This window comes from Phyllobates terribilis, unplaced genomic scaffold, assembly GCF_046119375.1.
Source record: "Phyllobates terribilis strain yellow unplaced genomic scaffold, ASM4611937v1 Scaffold_4__5_contigs__length_816908805, whole genome shotgun sequence".
In the NCBI taxonomy this organism is placed as follows: Eukaryota; Metazoa; Chordata; class Amphibia; order Anura; family Dendrobatidae; genus Phyllobates; species Phyllobates terribilis.
Window position 1 is genome coordinate 812,387,381 of NW_027362764.1, and position 23,202 is coordinate 812,410,582.

General features: G+C 47.4%; 1 protein-coding gene across 3 annotated transcripts in view; it reads right to left on the bottom strand.

Annotated features, from left to right (window-relative positions):
* The window catches only part of WDR97 (WD repeat domain 97), a 578,372-nt gene that overhangs the window by 66,591 nt on the left and 488,579 nt on the right, over positions 1-23,202 (bottom strand). For all 3 annotated transcript variants that reach the window (XM_073680111.1, XM_073680113.1, XM_073680112.1), the window contains one exon: positions 5,524-5,689. In XM_073680111.1, coding sequence (XP_073536212.1) covers positions 5,524-5,689 — 166 coding nt within the window. The remainder of the gene's footprint in view (positions 1-5,523; positions 5,690-23,202) is intronic.

Genomic DNA, 23,202 nt, shown 5'->3' on the forward strand with positions numbered 1-23,202 from the left:
TTTTAGACGAATCCAAACAAATGCACACAAGTTCTCAAGCTCCAGAGAGGACGAGGTATTGCTCTTGCTAAAGCCTTCACAAGTACTAATGAAGATCGCCGGCACCTCCCTCTGAAACACAGCAGGTATTTATACATCCAGGCAGGGTGTTAATTAGCCAGAGTGAGGTAGCTGCTGGGTGCTAGAGACAGCCTCTAAGAAGATGTCTGTAATGCCAAACGTAGAGATCTCCTGCAACCAACTGCAGGGCGACTGTCTGTCACCTATGACACACCCGTGACATGGTGGCAAAGTGACTGGAAGCATTATCTGCTATCCAACCAACAGCCTTTTGACACTGCTCTGGGTTCAATAGTGGTGTGCTGCGGTCCCCTAGTAATTGGGACAGGAAGTTCGAGCGACAAGATGTGGGTGTTTGTTGTGGCACAATTTCAGCTTGCCCGCGGCCACGTCCTCGGCCTCTGCATGCACCATCACCATCACGTCCACTTCCCCGTCCCTTGCCACGTATCTTGCCCATTTTAAATAGAGGACAATATCTTCCACGTTCACGAGAAATGGCTGATTTTGGAATGCAGTTATATGTGATACGTCTGACAGAGAACCATGGTTTTAAATAGCAGGCCTGTAATTTACTAATACTATTCTACAAAGAGACCTACTGTGAATAGCTTGACCGACACACTGCAGCAGAATGGAAAAGGAGGCCAATATTTTCCACGTTCAGTTCAAATTTCTGGATTTTTATCGCTGAAATATGGAACAGATCTGGCTTTATTCTGCAGTGCTAACAAGGAAATGGAGCAGAAAAATGGTGTACTCTAGATTGCTTTTTAAGTAAATAACCAGGATTAAGATAAAAAAAAATTGCCCTGGCCCCTGATATCTGGGGGTATGTCTACAAATATCTGTAAGAACAGCAGCAGCAGGAACGTGCTATGGACCCTCTTGTGCTGTATCATGCACTGCAGTCCGCCACATTCACTGCCTGCCTGCCTAACTCCTGCCTAGCACTGATTATATGCAGCTGGATTAGTCCTCAGAAGGACTGTTAGTTCAGATGGATATATATATATATGTTGTGGAATACCTATACTAACTATAAACAAGCAAATCTCTACCTGACTCAGCAGCAGCTCTCCCTACTCTGCCTAATTCCGGGGTAGACTGTGACGAGCATATTGTAATGCCCACAACCAACATGGCCACGGCATTACAGTGTGTGGCAAGCAATCCCTGCATGTTCATTGGCTCTCTAGAGAGCGCCAAATATGCAGGGAGGGGACGAGAGCTCCCGCCTGAGCAACCCTGGAAATACTCGCCAAGCACCGAGCTTGTCGAGCAGTGAGATGCTCGGGCGAGTACCGAGCAGTGGCGAGCACGTTTGCTCATCACTAGGTCCATTAGTATATTACTAGATCAACCTTCTTCAGATATAATCTGGAACATGAAAAATTTAAATACTTTATTCAATTTCGATCTTGAGTTCTCCAAATCTAAACAAATTTTAAAATGGGAAGATAATCTACCCAAAAAGTTTTCTAAAAGAGAATTGTCACATTAGGTAAGGAGAGAACCCAACGCATAACAACAGGAAAAGGGGAGGGAGCCGTACCAACCAAAGTAAACACAGGGGAAACAAGCAGGAGAATACACTTAGCTCCAAGATGACACCAGAGAAAGCACGACAACAATCTACGAAGGAACTCCAAGGAAATTCTAGCCGACTACTACAATCCCCGGCCTGAATAGGTATAACACGCTATCACCAGCAACTCTCTGAGGATCTGAGGGTATTTAAGGACACAGGAAGGAAGTGCTGATTAACAGCAGAAAGGTGAGGAAACCTCAGGGTCCTAAAGGGAAAGGTATAATCCCCAAGCAAGGTGAGAATCACCGCTGGGTCCTAAAGAGAGAGGAATAAAGAAAAGCTCAGGGAGATGTTTGTAAGGCCAAACGCAGCGACCATATGACTGTCTGTCAACCCTGACACACCCGTGACAAGAATGGCAACACACAGTAAAATATACCTATAAATCATTTGTCAATGCAAATATACAGGAACATTTTTTTTAAAATAATTTCACAATGGCATTAACTCTGTCAGACTCAAAGAAGCTTACTCAGATTATCCTGAGCAATGCTGGAGAAAATGTGGGAACAAATGCAATATAATACACATCCTTTGGACCTGTCCAAAAATAAAAAGAACTATGGAAAGAGATTTATGATTTTCTTTACACTTTGGGGAAGGAAAGGTTTCATATGTCACCACAATTATCTCTTTTATTTTTAGAGATAGGAGTTACGGATCCGGGTGGTGGAACCTCTGTGATGCGGTGCAAGGAGGGACCAGAGGGGCATGACTTAGTATCTACTCGGCCTGACCAAGGTCGCACGGCGGCTCAGTCGACTCCGTGAACCAGGGAGGGACCGAGCAGAGGGACCAGGTGCCACTCTGGGACCGACCTTGTATGAGAGCAGGTGACTCTCACGGGTCAGAAGGCAGAGACTGACCGGTACAGCAGATGAGCACAGCTGGCAGGCTGACGGGTGATCCGGGTAGACAAGCAGGCTGATTCGGCTGATAGCCAGACGGGTGCTCCGGGTAGGCAAGCTGGCGGGCACAACAGGTAACAGGCAGGTGCTTCCAGGTAAGCAGGCAGGCGGGCACGGCAGGTAACAGGCAGGTGCTTCCAGGTAAGCAGGCTGGCGGGCACGGCACGTAACAGGCAGGTGCTTCCAGGTAAGCGGGCGGGTAGAGCCCATAGACAAACTGGCGGACTGGACTATAGGCAGACTGTCGGGCTGGATAGTAGTCAGACTGGCGGACTGGACTGAAGAACAGACTGGCGGACAGGACTGACTTGCAGAGGACCTGAGGGCTGAAGCAAAGTAAGTATAACAGAGCAACAACCTTGCACGGGCACCTCCATATAGGAGGAGGTGCCTTTTATAGAGAAAGTCCTCCGGCCATGGCCGGGGACTTTTTAGGACGGTGTGCGCAGCCCCTTTAAGAGGGAGGGAACACACGCGTGCCCTAAGCACAGTGCTAGGGAAGCTGCGTGCACCAGCAGCAGCAGCAGGGAGGCCGGAAGACACCGGAGCAGGACCGTGGCAGTAAGGGGGACGGCATCTCTGCCTGGCAGGGGGCAGAGACACCGATGCTACAGTACCCCCCCATTTACGCCCCCTCTTTTTTAGGCCAGCAATAAATTGTTTAAGAAGAAGAGGGGCATGAATGTTCTCCCTGGGTTCCCAAGAACCTCTCCTAAGGGCCAAACCCCTTCCAATCCACCAGAAAAAAGGTTTTTCCTCTTACCCTTTTGGTGGCCAAAATGTTCTCTACCTCATAGACGTCCTCAGCGGAGACTGGAGCTTGAGTGGTACCTGGATCGTCAGAAAAAGAATTAAGCACAACTGGTTTGAGGAGAGATTTGCTTGAGAACCTCAAACGGGCCGATGAACCGCGGACCCAACTTATACGATGGTATTTTGAGCCGAACATGTTTGGAGGAGAGCCAGACCCTGTCTCCCGGATGGAATTGAGGCGGATCCAGACGTCTCTTATCGGCATGTTTCTTCATCCATTCAGAGGACTGAAGAAGTGCGGATCTAGTGTCTTCCCAAATAGTAGAAAATTTGCAGACCAGTGACTCCGCGGCAGGATTGTCCACAGAAGCGGAGACGGGAAACGGAATCCGGGGTTGCTGACCGTAGACCACAAAGAATGGGGATTTGGAAGAAGACTCACTCTCATGGTTGTTATAGGAGAACTCGGCCCATGGTAGGAGCTCTACTCAATCGTTATGGTGAGCATTGACGAAATGCCGGAGAAAGCTGGTAAGGACCTGGTTGATACGTTCCACTTGACCATTGGACAGAGGATGGTCAAGTGGAGAGGAGAAATCCAGGGTGACATCCAGCAGCTTACACGTAGCTCTCCAGAAGCGCGAAGTGAACTGGACCCCGCGATCAGACACAATGTGGAGGGGTAGAACCCAAAATTTATTCTGCAATTTCTCAGAGTATGCAGATAGCCCAGATGTAGTCGAAAACTACTTTTGAAGCACAGTGGAAAGCTCAGAAGGAAATAAGTGCCATATTGGAGTTCAGGTTTTGCTGGACTGGTTTGAGGGTGCCATGTCACATTGGCAGAGCCTCTGAGGTGCCAAAACAGCAGAACCCCCCATAAAGACCCCATTTTACAAACTACACTTCTCAATGAATTAATCTAGGGGTCTAGTGATCATATTGACACAAGTGCTTCACAGAATTTTTTACCATTGGGCAGAGAAGAAAGAATAATTACATTTTTAGCACCAAAATTTTGTTTTAGCCCCAGAAACAAACAGCAGTGGATGTTGCTGAGTGGAAATTTACAAACTGCCGTTGTAGTGACCAGTACGTTGTAGTGACCAGTACGTTGTTGTGACCAGTACGTCGTGACCAGCTCGTGCTTCTGTAGACACGCACAATTAGGCGGGCTCTCATTGATACAGAAATGCCAAACATGTGGACGTTAAATGTGGTTTAGGCACACTGGGGGTCAGAAGGGAGAGGGCATTTTGGAGAACAGAATTTGTTGAATTTCTTTTGGGTAATACAATAGGGGACTGCAGGCACCACTCCTGGCACTGATTGCCGGGTGTCAGCTGTCAGAATCAGCTGACACCTGGCGGTGATCGCGCGCACACAGCCTCTGTGTGCTCAAAATCGCCTGGAAGCACTTCCCAACAAGGACATACTGAGTACTTCCAAGGCTGGGAAGGGGTTATTTAGCTTTTCTCACTACACCATATATTCAATGTGGTTCTATTTCCAAAAGAGTTTTAGATTGTAAGCTCTTTCTCCTTCTGGAGATTGTGTGTGAGAGTGGGGTGAAAGCCCACTCCCTGGAGATGCCTTACGGATTTAAATTTTTCTTTGACAGTAACCAACATGCAGATTGGGGTCCAGGTCCAAATTTTGCACTGGCATCCATCTGACTCTAGTTATGCCACTGTCTTCATCATTGCACCGTCTTGTCCTACATACTGGCTGGTGACGGGTCGTGCAGCGTTATAGGACTCCCCAATTTATTGTTATGATGGCCGGACTGTACACGGCGAGCTCTTGTTACCTTTTGTGTGCCCCCTATTTCCTCAAAGATTGTAGCTTGGAGTAGGACCCTCACTCCTCCTGTAACTGATGAACTGTGTGCTACTCTGTAATGGCTTTATTGTCCCTGCTTAATTGTAAAGTGCCGAATATGTTGGTGCTATAGAAACAAAATTATTATTATTAATTATTATTTATCACAAAGTCCAGTCCAATAATGCTCCTTGTCCTGTACTCCTCATCACCCTGCCCTTAATCATATGGTGTAATTCTCGTCATCAGTGGGTCTTGTCCCATAGTCCTTGTCATAAAGCCATTTGTTCCAGAAATCCTCACCATCACACAGCAAACAATACATAAACTTGCTGTCCTGTTGTTATTTCATTGATCAGGAGCATTACAGAAGGCAGAATACCTGCTTACCATCAAGCGAAAAGTCCATAGCCATAACCAGTCCTCACAGATCTTCTTCAGACCTTCTCTGCCGCTTCCAGTCTCATCCCAACCGTCCCAGGAACTGCACTTCTTAGCAATAAATCCATGGGGGTCATGAACACCAAATTCATTGAAGAGAGCAAAGAACCTCCCCCTGTAGGTACAAGATGGAAACTGCTAAGTAAGAGGTTACAACTGCGTCGATATTCAGCTCCTGACCTCTACAATTGGAGACACATCTGTCTGTCTGGCACACCCCTCTTCCAAAGCGAAGTATAAGATGAAGGCCCTAAAAATACGCCGGGTGCACCTCCATCCAATAGAGCTGCACATCCTACCCTGGAGGTCCACAGGGAGTATTTTTAGTGTCTTGATCTCCTGTTTCCCTTTGGAATAGAAGTGTGGATGAGTGCCAAGATGGCAGCCACTGACTTTCCTGCTCCATAACTCTCCATCTAACAGCAAGATTTTTCTGGACATCAACACCATTCCACAAAAAACTATAGAAGGATCCAATATCAAACATCGACGTCTACACCTTCAAGCCTTCACAAGAGCTGGATGGCAACTACACTCTGATACAAACTGGATTAAATTGATCTCTGAAGAATATTCCATACTTCACTGGACAGATGATCACAAACCCACTGGAAAGCGGCTACAAAAAAGCAAATGATGTAAATCTTTGTGTATCTTTGGTAGAGTATTGAAAACGGGAACTACCGGATGTAGATTAACAAGATAATCCCCTAATTTGGCATCTATAATACCCAAAGCTCTATATTTGTCAACTGTATCTCTTATTTCCTTGGCTATGTCAGATAGGTGAGTCTCTTGTTCAGCTGAAAATGTATCTCAGAGATGGAATATGACCGATCCATAACTACTATAGACCAACCCTTGTCCGCCATTTTGTTTTCTGCTTATGTTATGTTGTTATGTTTCATAGTGGTTCCAGTCTTGAGATATGCTGTTATTGAATCTATTTTGTTTACTATGACTTATAATTTAGGTTTCTATATTCTGTACAGATAACCTTGATAAAGGCCAAAAGTAGGCCGAAACGTCGGTACATTTATCTGTCTCATACAGGCGGACTCAATAAACATTTATTATCATCTTGTGCCGAAGGTTTTACTTATTAGTATCTTATCTATTTTTCCTTCTGGACACCTAGTTATTTTGGTTGTGCGAAGCCCATACTTACTTAACTCATTTTAAAGCCATTTCTGATTTTGTTAACAGCGATTTACATATTTTGAGAGATGACAATATCATGTACGTCATCCTACAGGATGGTATTAGAATTCTTTCCCGACGGTCACCCGCCATTGGAACCTCTCACCCAGGACATATTGTCCAGATAGAAGAACCAGCCGCTCCCACAATTGGCTTTCTATTATTGGTCACTTTAAATGCGGTCGGTCCTGGTGCAAAACGTCTTCATATTCAGTTAACAGGCAAACATTTTTTAATTTTGATGGTACTAAAACCTTTCCTATAAAAAATCTCAACTGTAATTCAGATCATGTGATTTATATTATAGAACGCGGCGTTCTACTAGAAAATCAAGAATAAGGGAACATCTATATGATGTCGTCCAACCCACCAATCGCAATGTCTCTCCAATGTTTCAAATGACTTCAATACAGAACATAATAGATAGGTGTCTGACATATGTCATAGAATTCGTTCCCAAACATACACGTGGCGGTGATAAGGAAAAATGAAGCCTTTAGGATTTTTTTATTGCATACACTGGTTCCTACAGGGTTAAATTTTAAACGGGAGATTATGTTGCGTTACTGATTTTATAGCTATTTATTTTGCTCATCTATATTTGTCTATTCAGGGGCGGAACTACCGCCCGTGCAGCCGGTTCATTGAACGGGGGCCCCGAGGGAGAGGGGGCCCCTCCAGCCTCCAGCAGGGCCGCCATCAGGGCATGACTGCCCTGACTCTAGTATGGGGCCCGGCCGGTAGGGGCCCCCTCGGGGGCCCCCTCTTGTGCGTCTCTCTCCTCATGGGGCCCCCGGCCCCATGCTAAGCGCCGGGTCCGGGACATTTCAGCGCTGAGCTGCGCTGTTGCAGCAGCGCCTTCATGATTCCCCTGACTTCCGGTCATGTGACGATGCCGTCACATGGCCGGAAGTCAGGAGAACCTGCTGTCAGCGATTTGGACGAGCGCCAGGATTCTGCAGGGATCGCATGGGGGTAAGTATAACAAGTTTTATTTTTTTTAAAATACAATTAACTAGGAGTGGAGAGATGGGAGAAGCACATGTGTGTGTGTGTGTGTATGTGTGTGTGGGGGGGGAGATGGGAGATGCACATGTGTGTGTGTGGGGGGGGAGATGGGAGATGCACATGTGTGTGTGTGGGGGGGGAGATGGGAGATGCACATGTGTGTGGGGGGGGAGATGGGAGATGCACATGTGTGTGGGGGGGGAGATGGGAGATGCACATGTGTGTGGGGGGGGAGATGGGAGATGCACATGTGTGTGGGGGGGGGATGGGAGATGCACATGTGTGTGGGGGGGGATGGGAGATGCACATGTGTGTGGGGGGGGGAGATGGGAGATGCACGTGTGTGTGGGGGGGGGATGGGAGATGCACATGTGTGTGGGGGGGGAGATGGGAGATGCACGTGTGGGGGGGGAGATGGGAGATGCACGTGTGTGGGGGGGGGAGATGGGAGATGCACATGTGTGGGGGGGGGGGAGATGAGAGAGGTGCACATGTGTGGGGGGGGGAGATGAGAGAGGGGCACATGTGGGGGGGGGAGATGAGAGAGGGGCACATGTGGGGGAGGGGGATGAGAGAGGGGCACATGTGGGGGAGGGGGATGAGAGAGGGGCACATGTGGGGGGGAGGGGGTGAGAGAGGGGCACATGTGGGGGGGAGGGGGTGAGAGAGGGGCACATGTGGGGGGGAGGGGGTGAGAGAGGGGCACATGTGGGGGGGAGGGGGTGAGAGAGGGGCACATGGGGGAATTGGGAGTAGGGGGATAATGAGCTGCACATAACGAATGTGGGGTGGGGGAGAGTAAATGATAAATGATGATGGGGTGGGGAGAGCACGGACATGATATAATGAATTGGGGCAGGGGGTGCATGTAAATATTGAATGCGGGGAGCAGGAAGTATAGAGAAGGGGGCGTTGCGGATGCAGGAGTGTGACTGGTAACAAATTGGCGGAAAGAGTAGAGGTTCTAATTAAATTATATATTAAGTGCCTATTTACAGTTAATGGGGGCACAGTGGTGGATTACAATTTATATTTGGAATGGTAGGTTGCCTAATAACTAACCATATATTGATGGTGGATGCACGTCTGTATTCAGCTGCGTAATGTAGAAGTTGGGGAATGTGCTCTAGATAACTGTGTTATTTTATGCAGAGACGAGTCCTGGCTGGAAGACGTGATGGCGGTCTGTGCTGGATGAAGGAGAAAAGCGAAGATGAAGGACTTCACCTAGAGACGTCACCGGTGAGTCAGTCTATTACATGTACACTGTGTATAATGTCACTGGTGATCACTGTATTACCTGTACACTGACACTATATACAGAGCTCCTGTGTATAATGTCACTGGTGATCACTGTATTACCTGTACACTGACACTATATACAGAGCTCCTGTGTATAATTTCACTGGTGATCACTGTATTACCTGTACACTGACACTATATACAGAGCTCCTGTGTATAATGTCACTGGTGATCCCTGTATTACCTGTACACTGACACTATATACAGAGCTCCTGTGTATAATGTCACTGATGATCACTGTATTACCTGTACACTATATACAGAGCTCCTGTGTATAATGTCACTGTATTACCTGTACACTGACACTATATACAGAGCTCCTGTGTATAATTTCACTGGTGATCACTAGATTACCTGGACACTTACGTTATACATACCATGTATAGAGCTCCCGTGTATAATGACACTTATGGTAATATTAGTAATGTGGTGGTAATATTAGTAATGTAGTGGTAATATGTGGTCTGGTCATGGTGTGGCAGTTTTTCTCCCTTCTGTGTGGTATTATTCGGTCACTATGTTGTGGTAATATGTGGTCTGGTCATGGTGTGGCGGTATTCCCTGTATGTGGTATTATTGGTCATTTAAAAAAAAAATGTATATGACACATTCCCTTAAAGAAAACTAAATAAAAATATATCTAAAAAGAGTATTGGATATTTTAAGAAAATTTTAATAGGTTAGAGTAGGGCCCGCCCAGAAGAGTCTACCTTATCGTGGTGGCGGCTTTAAAAATCTTTTGGCCAAAACAAAAGCTGATGGCTATGTATGTGGCGCCGTCACATGGCCGAACGTCAGGAGAACCTGGTGGCAGCGACGTGGACGAGCGCCAGGATTCTGCAGGGATTGCATGGGGGTAAGTATAACAAGTTTTATTTTTTTTAAATACAATTAATTAACTAGGAGTGGGGGGAATCAGAGATGCACGGGGGGGATGAGAGATGCACATGGGGGGGGGTGAGAGATGCACATGGGGGGGTGAGAGATGCACATGGGGGGGTGAGAGATGCACATGGGGGGGATGAGAGATGCACGGGGGGTGAGAGCTGCACATGGGTGGGATGAGAGCTGCACATGGGGGGGTGAGAGATGCACATGGGGGGTTATGTTTACATAACTTTGTTGCCTTATGAAGGGCAGGGGGGGGCCCCCAAAATTTCTTGCACAGGGGCCCACTACAGTCTGTGTCCGCCCCTGTGTCTATTATTTATGTAAGTCTTCATTGTTCTTTTGTATATGTCACTAGCACATTGCTATTGTCCATTCCCTTTACCTGTTTGATTAATTTGGACACAGATGAGGAATGGCGATCATGTGAATTGTGAGTACTTACATGTCCACTCCTCCCGCTCCTACTTCATTCAGACCAAGTCTAACAACGCACTGAACCTTCGCAACGCATTCGCTTTATTTTTATTCTCCCATTGTACCCCTATCCCCAATTGCAGCTATGCCCAGGCGCAATACAGTGTTGTCTTATATTTTAAGTATAGAATAAAGAATTTTCTATTTTTATCACCTTTCATCTGAAGCTGGATCTCCTTTCCTTCATCCTTACCTGACGTTCAGCAGCAACGTGATCCAGTGCGTCTCTTACTTGGACTTATCCTCAAGGGTGAGCCGATAAAACAACCCAACTTGTATCTTGAATCTTATTCACATCTGAGTTCTAAAAGGATTCCTCTATCAACCCTTGATCTAAGCAAGACCCCCAACAAAAAGCTGCCTCCCGAGCTCAGTACACTGAGGATCACAATGACAAAACACGCATACTCCGCCGATTCAACCAGCCAGGGCGGCATCTCATCTACACCCAACTCCAATCAACTTGTAAAAATCACTGGGGATTTTTAAAAAGACTTAGAGGCTGGAAAGGGGCAGTTAAAAGGAAAATATTCTTGCATTTCAGCAAAAAGTAATTATTCCTAAAACCATTAATATAGTAACTACAGAAAGGACATGAACAAATTAAAGATTGCAGACACAAATGGGATACAACGTAAGGTTCAAAACCCAAAATCAGCCATTGAAAACCAACTAAGGGCTGGATTCTGCGATGCGAGATCAATCAAAAAGTAAACGACTTTAGTACAAGACCTAAGCGCACCCAATGATTTAACTCTTGTAACTGAAAAATGGCTTGATGGAAATGCGACCAATACCAAGGAACTACTCAGGACTACGCCAGGAGGGACAGGGACGAAAGGGAGGTGGAGGCACCATCTGTATCGAATCCACATTAAAGATAAGAATGGGACTCCTCTGCTGCAAACACTCATTGATCTCCTCACTGTCAAAAAGTTTTTTCTAATATCTAATCTGTGTCTCCTCCCATTTAGTTTCATCCCATTGCTTCTAGTCTTTCCTTGTGCAAATGAGAATAAAGATGATCCTTCTTCAGTGTGACAGCCCTTGAGATATTTGTAGACAGCTATTAAGTCTCCTCTCAGTCTTCTTTTTTGCAGCTAAACATTCCCAGATCCTGCAACCGTTCCTCATAGGACATGGTTTGCAGACCGGTCACCATTCTGGTCGCTCTTCTCTGAACTTGATCCAGTTTTTCGATGTTCTTTTTAAAATGTGCCCAGAACTTGACATAGTATTCCAGATGAGATCTCACCAAGGAGGAGAAGAGGGGGATAATTACTTCACGTAATACCATACTATTAGTCGCTGCCCATTGTTCAAGCTTATCTAGAACCTTCTGAATCCTTTCTCGGTCTTCTCAAGTGTTTGCTATCTCTCCTATCTTTCCATCATCTGTAAATTTGATTAGTTTACCTTCAGTTCCCTTATCTAGATCATTTATAAATATGTTGAACAACATTGGGGCTAGGACAGAGCCTTGTGGTGCCCCACTTGAAACACTCTTCCAACTGGATGTGCAACCATTTACCACTCTTTGAGTATGATCACTGAGCCAGTAATGAATCCACCTAACCGTAGCCTTGGTAATCCCATACTTGATCATTTCTTCAATAAGGATAGTATGAGATACTTTATCAAACGCTTTGCTGAAGTCGAGAGATACTATATCTACCGCATGTCCCTGCTCCATCCAGTCAGTGATTCCATCATAGAAGGAAATTAGATGGGTGTCATACATACCAGGATTGGGGGATGAGGGGTGTCATACATACCAGGATTGGGGGATGAGTGAGCCCTGCATACCAGGATTGGGGGATGAGAGGGGCTATACATACCAGGATTGGAGATGAGGGTGCCATACATACCAGGATTGGAGATGAGGGGGCCATGCATACCAGGATTGGGGATGAGGGGGCCATGCATACCAGGATTGAGGATGAGGGGGCCATGCATACCAGGATTGAGGATGAGGGTGCCATACATACCAGGATTGAGGATGAGGGGGCCATACATACCAAGGTTGGAGATGAGGGTGCCATACATACCAGGATTGGAGATGAGGGTGCCATACATACCAGGATTGGGAATGAGGGGGCCATGCATAACAGGATTGGGGATGAGGGAGCAATGCGCTCCAGGATGGGAAAATTTACCAGTGGTTGCTGCATTTCCTATCCTAGGCTTATACAAGTCAATAAGTTTTCCCAGTTTTTTTGTGGTAAAATTAGGTACCTTGGCTTATACTCGGGTCGGTTTATACTCAAGTTTATACGGTAAGTGTTCCCTCCCCATCTTTCTGTTTATAGATAGTGTGGATTCTTCGATTCCTTCGATAGCACCGTGAAGATCAGTTGATGTTACATTTGCTTTCTTAGAGAACACAGGTGCAAAATAGGAATTTAAAAGTCTGTCCGTCTCAGCATCATTTTTGACCACTTCACCCTTTTCATCCTGTAAAAATCCTATAGGATCTTTGCCTTTTGTTTTGCTTTCGACATACCACCAAAATCCTCTCTTATTGCTTTTGGTCTCCATTGAAACTTTATTTCCTTTATTCATAACGCTAGCCCAGCATTCCCTGCAGACTGCATTATAATCTTCTTTAGATATGCCTCCCTCTTTCCATTTGATAAACATTTCTTTTTTCCTTTTTAGTGTTTAAGTTCTGTGTTCATCCATCCTGGTCTCCTTAAATGCTTCCAATTCTTCCTTCTTTTCGGGATTGTTACAGATTGTGCAGTGAGAATTTCATTTAGCAAAATCTCCCATCCGTCTTTGACATTTCTGTTCTTTAGAGCTTCCAGCCATTGGACCTTTCCCATCCTCTTTCTGAGTCCTTTAAAATCTGCCTTTCTGAAGTCCAACCTTAAAGTCTGAGTCCTCGCTGGTCTTCCTCCTCTTGTAACACTGGTCAACAAATTTTAACTTTTTTTGTTTCCTGTTTTAAAATATGTTATCTTCATGTATTTTGAGGCGCTGATTTCAGAAATGTAATCAGAATTTCTATAGCACGCACCATTTCCGAGATATTTTCATTTTACAATTATAATGATAAAGACTGTACATAGTGCAAAATAAATTGGCACTTATATTAAACTTTTTATTTCAGAAGTGTATTTTTGATAGAAATAACCAATGAAATTCATAATATGGACTCTCTTTATTATAATATACAGCACTTAAGCCCTGTCCAATCATGCATTGCATTAGTTGTGCACTCTCAGGCATGCCCAGACACAACTGTCAGACTTTGGTATATTTCCAAGTAGCATTATATAATAGCAGCACTAACAACGCTGTAGTCTTCATGTGTTTCTTCTGTTTTGCAGAAAATTTCATAAAGAGCAAAACTGTTTAATAAGTAACGAGTTCCAGAATGTCACGTCAATGTCGCAATAGCAATGACCTCTTTTGTTATATATGTGGAGATTATACCTTTAAAGCCCAGAAAATAAGTATAACTGCAGTTAATAAGAAGGCGTAGGAGCTATCTTTTGGATGCAAAACTGGTGACCAAGACAGAGCATGGGCTCCTGATATATGCTGCTCATCTTGCGCTACGAGTTTGAGGTCTTGGCTGAAGGATGTGCGACCATCGATGCCGTTTGCCATTCCAATGATCTGGAGGGAGCAGAAGGACCATATAACCGATTGCTACTTCTGCATGACGAATGTGTCCGTTTTTTCTTCTAAAAACAGGAGGTCTATTGAATATCCCAACCTTCCTTCTGCAATTAGACCAGTGGCGCACGATGAAAGTCTGCCATTTCCAAAACCACCGCCGGTGTGGAGAATAGAAGATGACGATGAAATGACGGTTGATTCATTAGAGATGGAAGCTGCTGCTGATTCAGATTTCGAACCATCAATATCAACTGCTCCACGTTTAATATCTCAAGCAAGAATCAGTGATCAGGTCAGAGATTTGGGTTTATCAAAGAGTCAGGCAGAACGTCTTGGATCAAGGTAGCAAGGGTGGAATCTGTTGCAGCCAGGTACAAAATTTCAGTATTTCGCAGTCGTCATGAAGATTTGACCAAATATTTCAGACAAGCTGACCATCTCACTTATTGCAATAATATTACTGGATTGTTTTCTGTCCTTAGAGTTGACCATAACCAAAGGGAATGGCGACTGTTCATTGACTCATCAGTCTTAAGTTTGAAGGCTGTCTTGCTACACAATGGCAATGTCTACCCTTCGATACCTATCGAAGAACAGGTTGAAAGTCTTCTTCAGGCTTACAAGCCAATGAAGTGCAACATGTCACTTAAAATACATTTCCTTCATTCACACATTGACCTTTTCCCACCAAACCTCGGCGCTGTAAGTGATGAACACGGTGAAAGGTTTCATCAAGACATTTCCTAGATGGAGAAACGGTGCCAGGGAAGGTGGCGTCCCTCGATGCTGGGTGACTATTGTTGGAATCTTGTCTGTGAATCATCGGATAGTGATTATAAATGAAAATCAATGGCAAAACATTTCTAAACTTGATCGCTGTTGCTGACTTTTGCGTTTGGAATATCACATGCCACTACAAATTTGATAGTATTCAATGCATACATATAATTGCATTTTTCTCAAAAATGTTACAAGCCTGTCCAGGTGGCCTGTAGAAAACAATTCTGAAGGTCCAGCATCCGCAGCAAATGAGGCAAGTTGTGAGTAATGTAGGTCCATCAAGTTCAACCTTCCTCTTCCAATTGTCCTCCCTACACTAACCTACCAACTACCTGGGACTAGGCCTCGCCAATGTATTACTATTATTACCATTTTTATTATTGCTGCACTATTACAATTAAAAATGCAACTGTTTATAATTACATTTTTAAAATTAGTTTTATATTTTCTATTACTCTTGTGAATCTAATAATGGTATTACTAAAATCCCTATGCCTAAATCTGTTGATCCGGAAGAAGGCAAAAACCCCCGGACACATTCGGCCATTTTATTGGTGACATTATTAAAAATAGGGAAAAGAATAAAAAAAAAGAGACATGCAGAATAGTAAAAAGGACATTGGTCTACGCGTTTCAAGCATAACCGCTCTTAGTCCTTGGTTGCGTTATTCTTTTCCCTATTTTTAATAATGTTGGCAATAAAATAATGTTTTAATATACTTACCTCATTTCCTGCGGATGCTGGATCTTCGTACTTGTTGCAGAAGTCGGTCTGTAGCCTCCATACACCACCACCCTATTCAAGGCATTTTTCAGCAGGTGGTGAACCGATACATTTTTTTCTAGTTTTTGGCCTATAGTAAACACCTACAAGTGTCCTTTCTGTTCTCTCCTTTGTAAGGTGGCTAATGGCCGCATAGTCGTTGGGAGGTATGTGTCCCAGAGATGGCTGGTCTCTGTGATGTAACCCGGAGTGTTTCTCTAGTGCACGTAAGCACTAAGAAGATCATTTGGTGCACCTGGGACCGGGTAGAGAGTGGCGGGTCCATCTACCTGCATACCTCACCTCTGGTTAACAGCCTATATAGTGGAGGTTGTTGTGTGACACATGGTCTGTGTGTCTGGAGGGAGAAGGCCTCCTATGTGCGGTTGTCTCCAGACTGGGCAGTGTACTGGATGCTATCCAGCCTGTGTGACCACAGCACTGGCTAACCAGAGACTTTGATAAAAGGACTGTTTTCTTTGCTTTTTGCCTGCAGTGAAGACTGTTTGCATTTTACTTTTTGGCCGGTTTATGAAGCCAATAAACCATACCAGACATTTTAAGGAACGTGCCTCCTGTTTGCCTCACATCGCACCTGAGTGAGTACAATCCCTACACCTTGTATTCTTATCAAACAGTTTCTACAGAGCTATCGTTCTCTGAAGCTTGGATCTCTGTGGAGACATAAAGCTCTCCTGATGAGTGTAGTAAGGAGTCTACCAAATATGTGTTTTCCTGTTTGCGTAAGATGCAACCCATCTCTAGCAAGGAGTCCATCATATAGGTAATTCACTCCATGGTCAAGAAACCCAAACCATTGCTGACGCCCCATCGACGTAGCCAGTTGTTTACCTGTAGAATCCTGTTCAATCTCCTTGTTCCATGTCCATCCAGTGGGAGGATGGATGAGAAAACGACCTGAGCTCCCAGTTCCTTCACTTTCGGGCCTGGGTCTTCAAAGTCTGTGCATATAGTTTCCTGGTCCTTTTTTGCTGTGTCATTTGTTCCTACGTGTATTAGTAGATGTGTGTAGCCGTCTATAGCACTGAAGAGTCTTGATACCCTATCAGACACATTTTTGATTTGGGCACCTTGAAGACAGCACACTTCTCGTGAGGTGATGTCCGGTCGGCATTAGTAGGGAATCCCCCACGACCACCACTCTCCTTTTCTTCTTCTCTATAGCGCTTCTTTTTCTCCCTTCAAGAGGCTTCTGATTGCTTACTGGAGTGTTCTTTGTGGGCAAAGCACTTATTTTATGTACATCTTCATAGTTTTCTTGCGTGAGAGCTTGTTAGCGGTTCTTCAGCGGTATGGGTGCTGACTGCCTCCTCATCCTCCTGCTTCTTTGGGTCACATGCTTTCATTCCTCTCCTTCTGCAGGTACATTGAAAGGTGATTCTCTTAGAACATTCTGAATAGTTATTTCTACACTGTCATTAGCTTCTGCAGGAACGCTGAAAAGTTCTTCTCTTGTAACCTTCTGAAGATTCATCTGCTCTGTCAAGGAAAATCCTCATCTTCTATTATGAGCTTCAGTGTAGTTGTCATCTCCTAAAGACTTTGCACCTTTTCCTCCAACAGTCATAAGCTTTGTAACATCCCTGGCAGCGTGCCTGCATGGCTTCCCATCCCCCACCATGCAAGGACGCCAACTTGTTCACCAGTCCAGGCCGTGCAGTGTGTTCCTTATCCTCTGCTTGCTGAGCATGCTTCCTGGCTGCATGCTTAGGGCAGCCGTGCCTGCACTTCCTGATTCTTAAATGAACAGGGTGAGCTTTCCTAATGTGTCCCTAGCCTATTGCGGAGAGGCACTGGGTACTTAAAACACCTTCAACCTTTGGAAGGTGCCTGAGCAATACTCTATTTCAGTGTGTTCTGTGCAACTGCTGAGTTGCCAGGTCCTGTCCTGCATCTAGTCTGTTTTCCGACACACTGGGGGCTGAGATCCCAGGCCTGAACCCTGAACCTGTTTGTTCTTCTGTCTGAATTAGGACCTATTCCTGTACCAGTTTGTATCCATGTCTGATCTTTCCTTTTACCTCCTGTGTCTGTTCCAGTACCTTTCTCAAAACCTGCAGTGTCTGAACCAGAACCTATCTCCAATCTGTTGTCTCTGTGCCACATTTTGTGAGTTGTGTGTCCACTCGCTACTTCATAGTAAGTACCCTGTGTGAATCTGGCTCTCTTTCCTGTGACCCTGTCCTTGTATTGATCCTCTGTGTACCTGCTATTGTCCTGTGCTAACCTGACCATGTCTGTTCCATGTGAACAGAGCCCTGTCTCTCCTCCTGTCCGCGCCTGCGGTTTCCTTGCCTGTCCGCGCCTGCGGTTTCCTTGCCTGTCCGCACCTGCGGTTACGTTCCTGTATTCCACTCTGAACTGGTCCCTACACGTTCCTGTATTCCTGTCTTATCTGCCAGTGACTCAGTTCTTCACGAAGCTGTTCCTGTCCGTTCAGTCTGTACTGGGTCCTACCCAGCCTGTCTATCTCCTGTGCCCGCCTGCTTGTCTGTATATCAGCCATGACCACCAGCAACTACCTGCCTGTCTGTATACCAGCCGTGGCCGCCAGCACCTACCTGCCTGCCTGTATACCAGCCGTGGCCGCCAGCACCTACCTGCCTGCCTGTATACCAGCCGTGGCCACCAGCACCTACCTGCCTGCCTGTATACCAGCCGTGGCCACCAGCACCTACCTGCCTGTCTGTATACCAGCTGTGCCTGACAGTACTTGCTTGCCTATGAATTGGCCGTACCAGTCAGTATCCCTGCTGCACCCGCCTGCACTTGCCTTGACCGCCAGTATCCTTGCCTGCACCTGCCAGTGCGTATCTGTATACCAGCCGGACCTGCCAGTGCTTAACTGTATACCAGCCGGACCTGCCAGTGCTTATATGTACACCAGCTGGAACTGTCCGCAACTGCCAGTGCTTATCTGAATAACAGCCAAACCTGCCAGTACCTGCATACCTCGTTGAGGGTCAGCTGCCAGGTGTCCAAGGTCTGCCCTGGTGTATCACCTGGTCCACCTCCCTCGTCCCTCCTCGGATCAGGGAATCCTCAAGCCGCTATACATCCGAGGTCGGATTTGGTGAGGTCAATAGATACGCCCCTCCAGGCACTCCTCGGTCCTCGGCCACAATCCACTAAGCACGAGCTAAACAAGCTTGCATTTCTGGCACGTAAAGTTTGTCTTTTCCTCTGGCAAGTCTGTAAACATATAGCACACACTGCAGCTCACTATATGGGTAATCTCCTCCATGTTGAACAAGGTTGAACGGTTTGACAATTTGCTTCGTCAGATACTCTGCGTACCTATAGACCCATTTCTAACCTACCCTTCCTGGGGAAAGTCATAGAAAAGCCATTGCTATCCAATGTGGCAAGACGACTTCCTCGGCTCTCCGGAGGCATGGTATATTGTGCAGCATAAACTCCAGCAGCATCCCAATAAAATAAGCAGTCCCTCTTGGGGTTAACGGGGAAACAAAAGATGAAAATATAACAGAGTCCTCTTAGCCAGCAAGTCCTTTGCCGGCTGCAGATAGTCCTGTGAAGTGTCCGCAACACCAGTCCTCCGGTGTTGCTCTCTGGTGTCAGCCACACGCAGAGTGGAGACCTCAATCTCCAGACCACACACTCCACCCATGAAACAAACTGACTGAACACTTATATCCTGTTCAGCCACACCCTGGGGGAAGGTATGGGGAATGACTTCCCTCCCATCTCTATGTCATTCCCATAAAACCTCACCCTTTAAAAGAGTTAACCCCCAGCATATAACATACTGGCAGAAAGTTTATTGGTTTCAGTTCACACAGGCTAGCAACCTGCGTAACACATACTTCCCCTCATATATCATACCAGTGACTCTGTCACATATTCCCCCCCTCTGCCCAAAGCCAGGGGTTTGGGCACCTTCCGAAACCAGACAAAGAATTCTAGACAAGGCATCAGCGTTGCCGTGTAACTTCTCGGGTCTATGCTCTACGTGAAAGTTGAAGTCCTGAAGAGCTAGGAACCATCTAGTGACCCTGGCATTTTTACCCCTCTTTTCCCTCAACCATCTCAACAGGGCATGGTCTGACACCAATTTAAACTTCCGGCCTAGTAAGTAGTATCTTAGTGTATCTACGGCCCATTTTATGGCTAAACACTCTTTTTCTACTATTGCATAGTTTTTCTCGCAGGACGAAAGCTTCTGGCTCAGATAGAGAATGGGATGTTCTTCCCCATTTATCTCTTGAGAGAGTACGGCTCCTAGACCAACCTCTAAAGGTCTGCCTGGCCACAAACTCTTTCTTAAAGTCTGGTGCGACCAGGACCGGCTGCTTGCACAGTGCTAGCTTCAACTGTTGAAAAGCAGTCTCTGTTTCTTCCGTCCATTTTACCATGGTTGATTTGGTGCCTTTTAGGAGATCCGTCAGTGGCACGGCCATCATGGCAAAATTTGGGATAAACCACCGGTAATATCCCACCATTCCCAGGAATGCTCTCACTTGCTTCTTGGAGAGAGGCTGCGGCCAGGTCTGGATTGCCTCCACTTTATTAACTTGCGGCTTTATTTCGCCTCTCCCAAGACATAGCCCAAGTACTTGGCCTCCTCTTTTCCAACGGCGCATTTTTTCGGATTTATTGTTAATCCCGCCTTCCTTAGAGCATCCAGAGCGGCCTGTAGTTTGTAGTCTTTAGCACAGACTGGCCTAATCATCTAATGTCGTCAAGGTAGGCTGTGGCATACTTGTTATGTGGGGCTAGGATCCGATCCATAGCCCTCTGGAAGGTGGTTGGACCCCCTGTAGCCCGAACGGCATCCGAGTATATTGAAAGCACCCATTCGGTATTGAGAAAGCCGTCTTCTCCTTGGCCGTCTGGGACATGAGGATCTGCCAATAGCCCTTCGTCAGGTCAAGAGTGGTGATGTATTTCGCCCGTCCAAGTCACTCGATGAGTTCGTCGACGCGGGGCATCGGGTACGAGTCACACTTGGACACCTCATTCAGCCGGCAGTGGTTATTACAAATGACTCCCCAGCAGTAGTGCTCAGTGGTGCTCCCCAGCAGTAGAGCTCCCCAGCAGTAGTGCTCAGTGGTGCTCCCCAGCAGTAGAGCTCCCCATCAGTAGTGCTCAGTGGTGCTCCCTAGCAATAGAACTCCCCAGCAGTAGTGCTCAGTGGTGCTCCCCAGCAGTAGTGTTCCCCAGCTGTAGTGCTCCCCAGCAGTAGTGTGCAGCAGTATTGCTCAGTGGTGCTCCCCAGCAGCAGTGCTCCCCAGCAGTAGTACTCAGGGGTGCTCCTAAGCAGTAGTGCTCCCCAGCAGTAGTGCTCAGTGGTGCTCCCCAGCAGTAGTACTCAGTGGTGCTCCCCAGCAATAGTGCTCCCCAGCAGTAGTACTCAGGGGTTCTCCTAAGCAGTAGTGCTCCCCAGCAGTAGTGCTCAGTGGTGCTCCCCAGCAGTAGTGCTCAGTGGTGCTCCACAGCAATAGTTCTCCCCAGCAGTAGTGCTCAGTGGTGCTCTCCAGCAGTACTGCTCCCCAGCTGTAGTGTTCCCCAGCAGTAGTGCTCAGGGGTGCTCCCCAGCAATAGTGCTCCCTAGCAGTAGTGATCAGTGGTGCTCTCCAGAAGTAGTGCTCCCCACCAGTAGAGCTCCCTAGCAGTAGTGCTCAGTGGTGCTCCCCAGCAGTAGTGCCCAGCAGTAGTGCTGCCCAGCAGTAGTGCTCAGTGGTGCACCCCAGCAGAAGTGTCCAGCAGTAGTGCTAAGTGGAGCTCCCCAGCAGTAGTACTCAGGGGTGCTCCTAAGCAGTAGTGCTCCCCAGCAGTAGTGCTCAGTGGTGCTCCCCAGCAGTAGTGCTCAGTGGTGCTCCACAGCAATAGTTCTCCCCAGCAGTAGTGCTCAGTGGTGCTCTCCAGCAGTAGTGCTCAGTGGTGCTCCACAGCAATAGTTCTCCCCAGCAGTAGTGCTCAGTGGTGCTCTCCAGCAGTACTGCTCCCCAGCTGTAGTGTTCCCCAGCAGTAGTGCTCAGTGGTGCTCCCCAGCAATAGTGCTCCCCAGCAGTAGTGATCAGTGGTGCTCTCCAGAAGTAGTGCTCCCCACCAGTAGAGCTCCCTAGCAGTAATGCTCAGTGGTGCTCCCCAGCAGTAGTGCTCCCCAGCTGTAGTGCCCAGCAGTAGTGCTGCCCAGCAGTAGTGCTCAGTGGTGCACCCCAGCAGAAGTGTCCAGCAGTAGTGCTCAGTGGTGCTCCCCAGCAGTAGTGCTCAGTGGTGCTCCCCAGCAGTAGTGCTCCCCAGCTGTAGTGCCCAGCAGTAGTGCTCAGTGGTGCTCCCCAGCAGTAGTGTCCAGCAGTAGTGCTCAGTGGTGCTCCCCAGCAGTAGTGCTCAGTGGTGCTCCCCAGCAGTAGTGCTCCCCAGCTCTAGTGCCCAGCAGTAGTGCTCAGTGGTGCTCCCCAGCAGTAGTGTTCCCCAGCTGTAGTGCCCAGCAGTAGTGCTCAGTGGTGCTCCCCAGCAGTAGTGCTCAGTGGTGCGCCCCAGCAGTAGTGCTGCCCAGCAGAAGTGTCCAGTAGTCCTCCCCAGCAGTAGTGCTCAGTGGTGCTCCCCAACAGTAGTGCCCCCCAGCAGTAGTACTCAGTGGTGCTCCCCAGCAGTAGTGCTCAGTGGTGTTCCCCTGCAGTAGTGCTCCGTGGTGCTCCCCAGCAGTAGTGCTCCCCAGAAGTAGTGCTCCCCAGCTGAAGTGCTCCCCAGCAATAGTGCTCCCCAGCAGTAGTACTCCACAGCAGTGGTGCTCCCCAGCAGTAGTGCTCCCCAGCAGTGGTGCTCCCCAGCAGTAGTGCTCCCCAGCAGTGGTGCTCAGTGGTGTTCCCCTGCAGTAGTGCTCCGTGGTGCTCCCCAGCAGTAGTGCTCAGTGGTGCTCCCCAGCAGTAGTGCTCCCCTGCTGAAGTGCTCCCCAGCAATAGTGCTCCACAGCAGTGGTGCTCCCCAGCAGTAGTGCTCCCTACCAGTGGTGCTCCCCAGCAGTGGTGCTCCCCAGCAGTAGTGCTCCCCAGCAGTGGTGCTCCCCAGCAGTAGTGCTCAGTGGTGTTCCCCTGCAGTAGTGCTCCGTGGTGCTCCCCAGCAGTAGTGCTCCCCAGCAGTAGTGCTCAGTGGTGCTCCCCAGCAGTAGTGCTCCCCAGAAGTAGTGCTTCCCAGCTGAAGTGCTCCCCAGCAATAGTGCTCCCCAGCAGTAGTGCTCCACAGCAGTGGTGCTCCCCAGCAGTGGTGCTCCCCAGCAGTAGTGCTCAGTGGTGTTCCCCTGCAGTAGTGCTCCGTGGTGCTCCCCAGCAGTAGTGCTCCCCAGCAGTAGTGCTCCCCAGCAATAGTGCTCCCCAGCAGTAGTGCTCCACAGCAGTGGTGTTCCCCAGCAGTAGTGCTCCCCAGCAGTAGTGCTCCCCAGTGGTGGTGCTCCCCAGCAGTAGTGCTCAGTAGTGTTCCCCAGCAGTAGTGCTCCCCAGCAGTAGTGCCCTGTGGCTGTAGTGGCATCTCTAGGGCATCCAGTCAATGTGCTCAGGTGATGATGGCAGCTGGACGGATGTTCCCGGCTCACAGATATG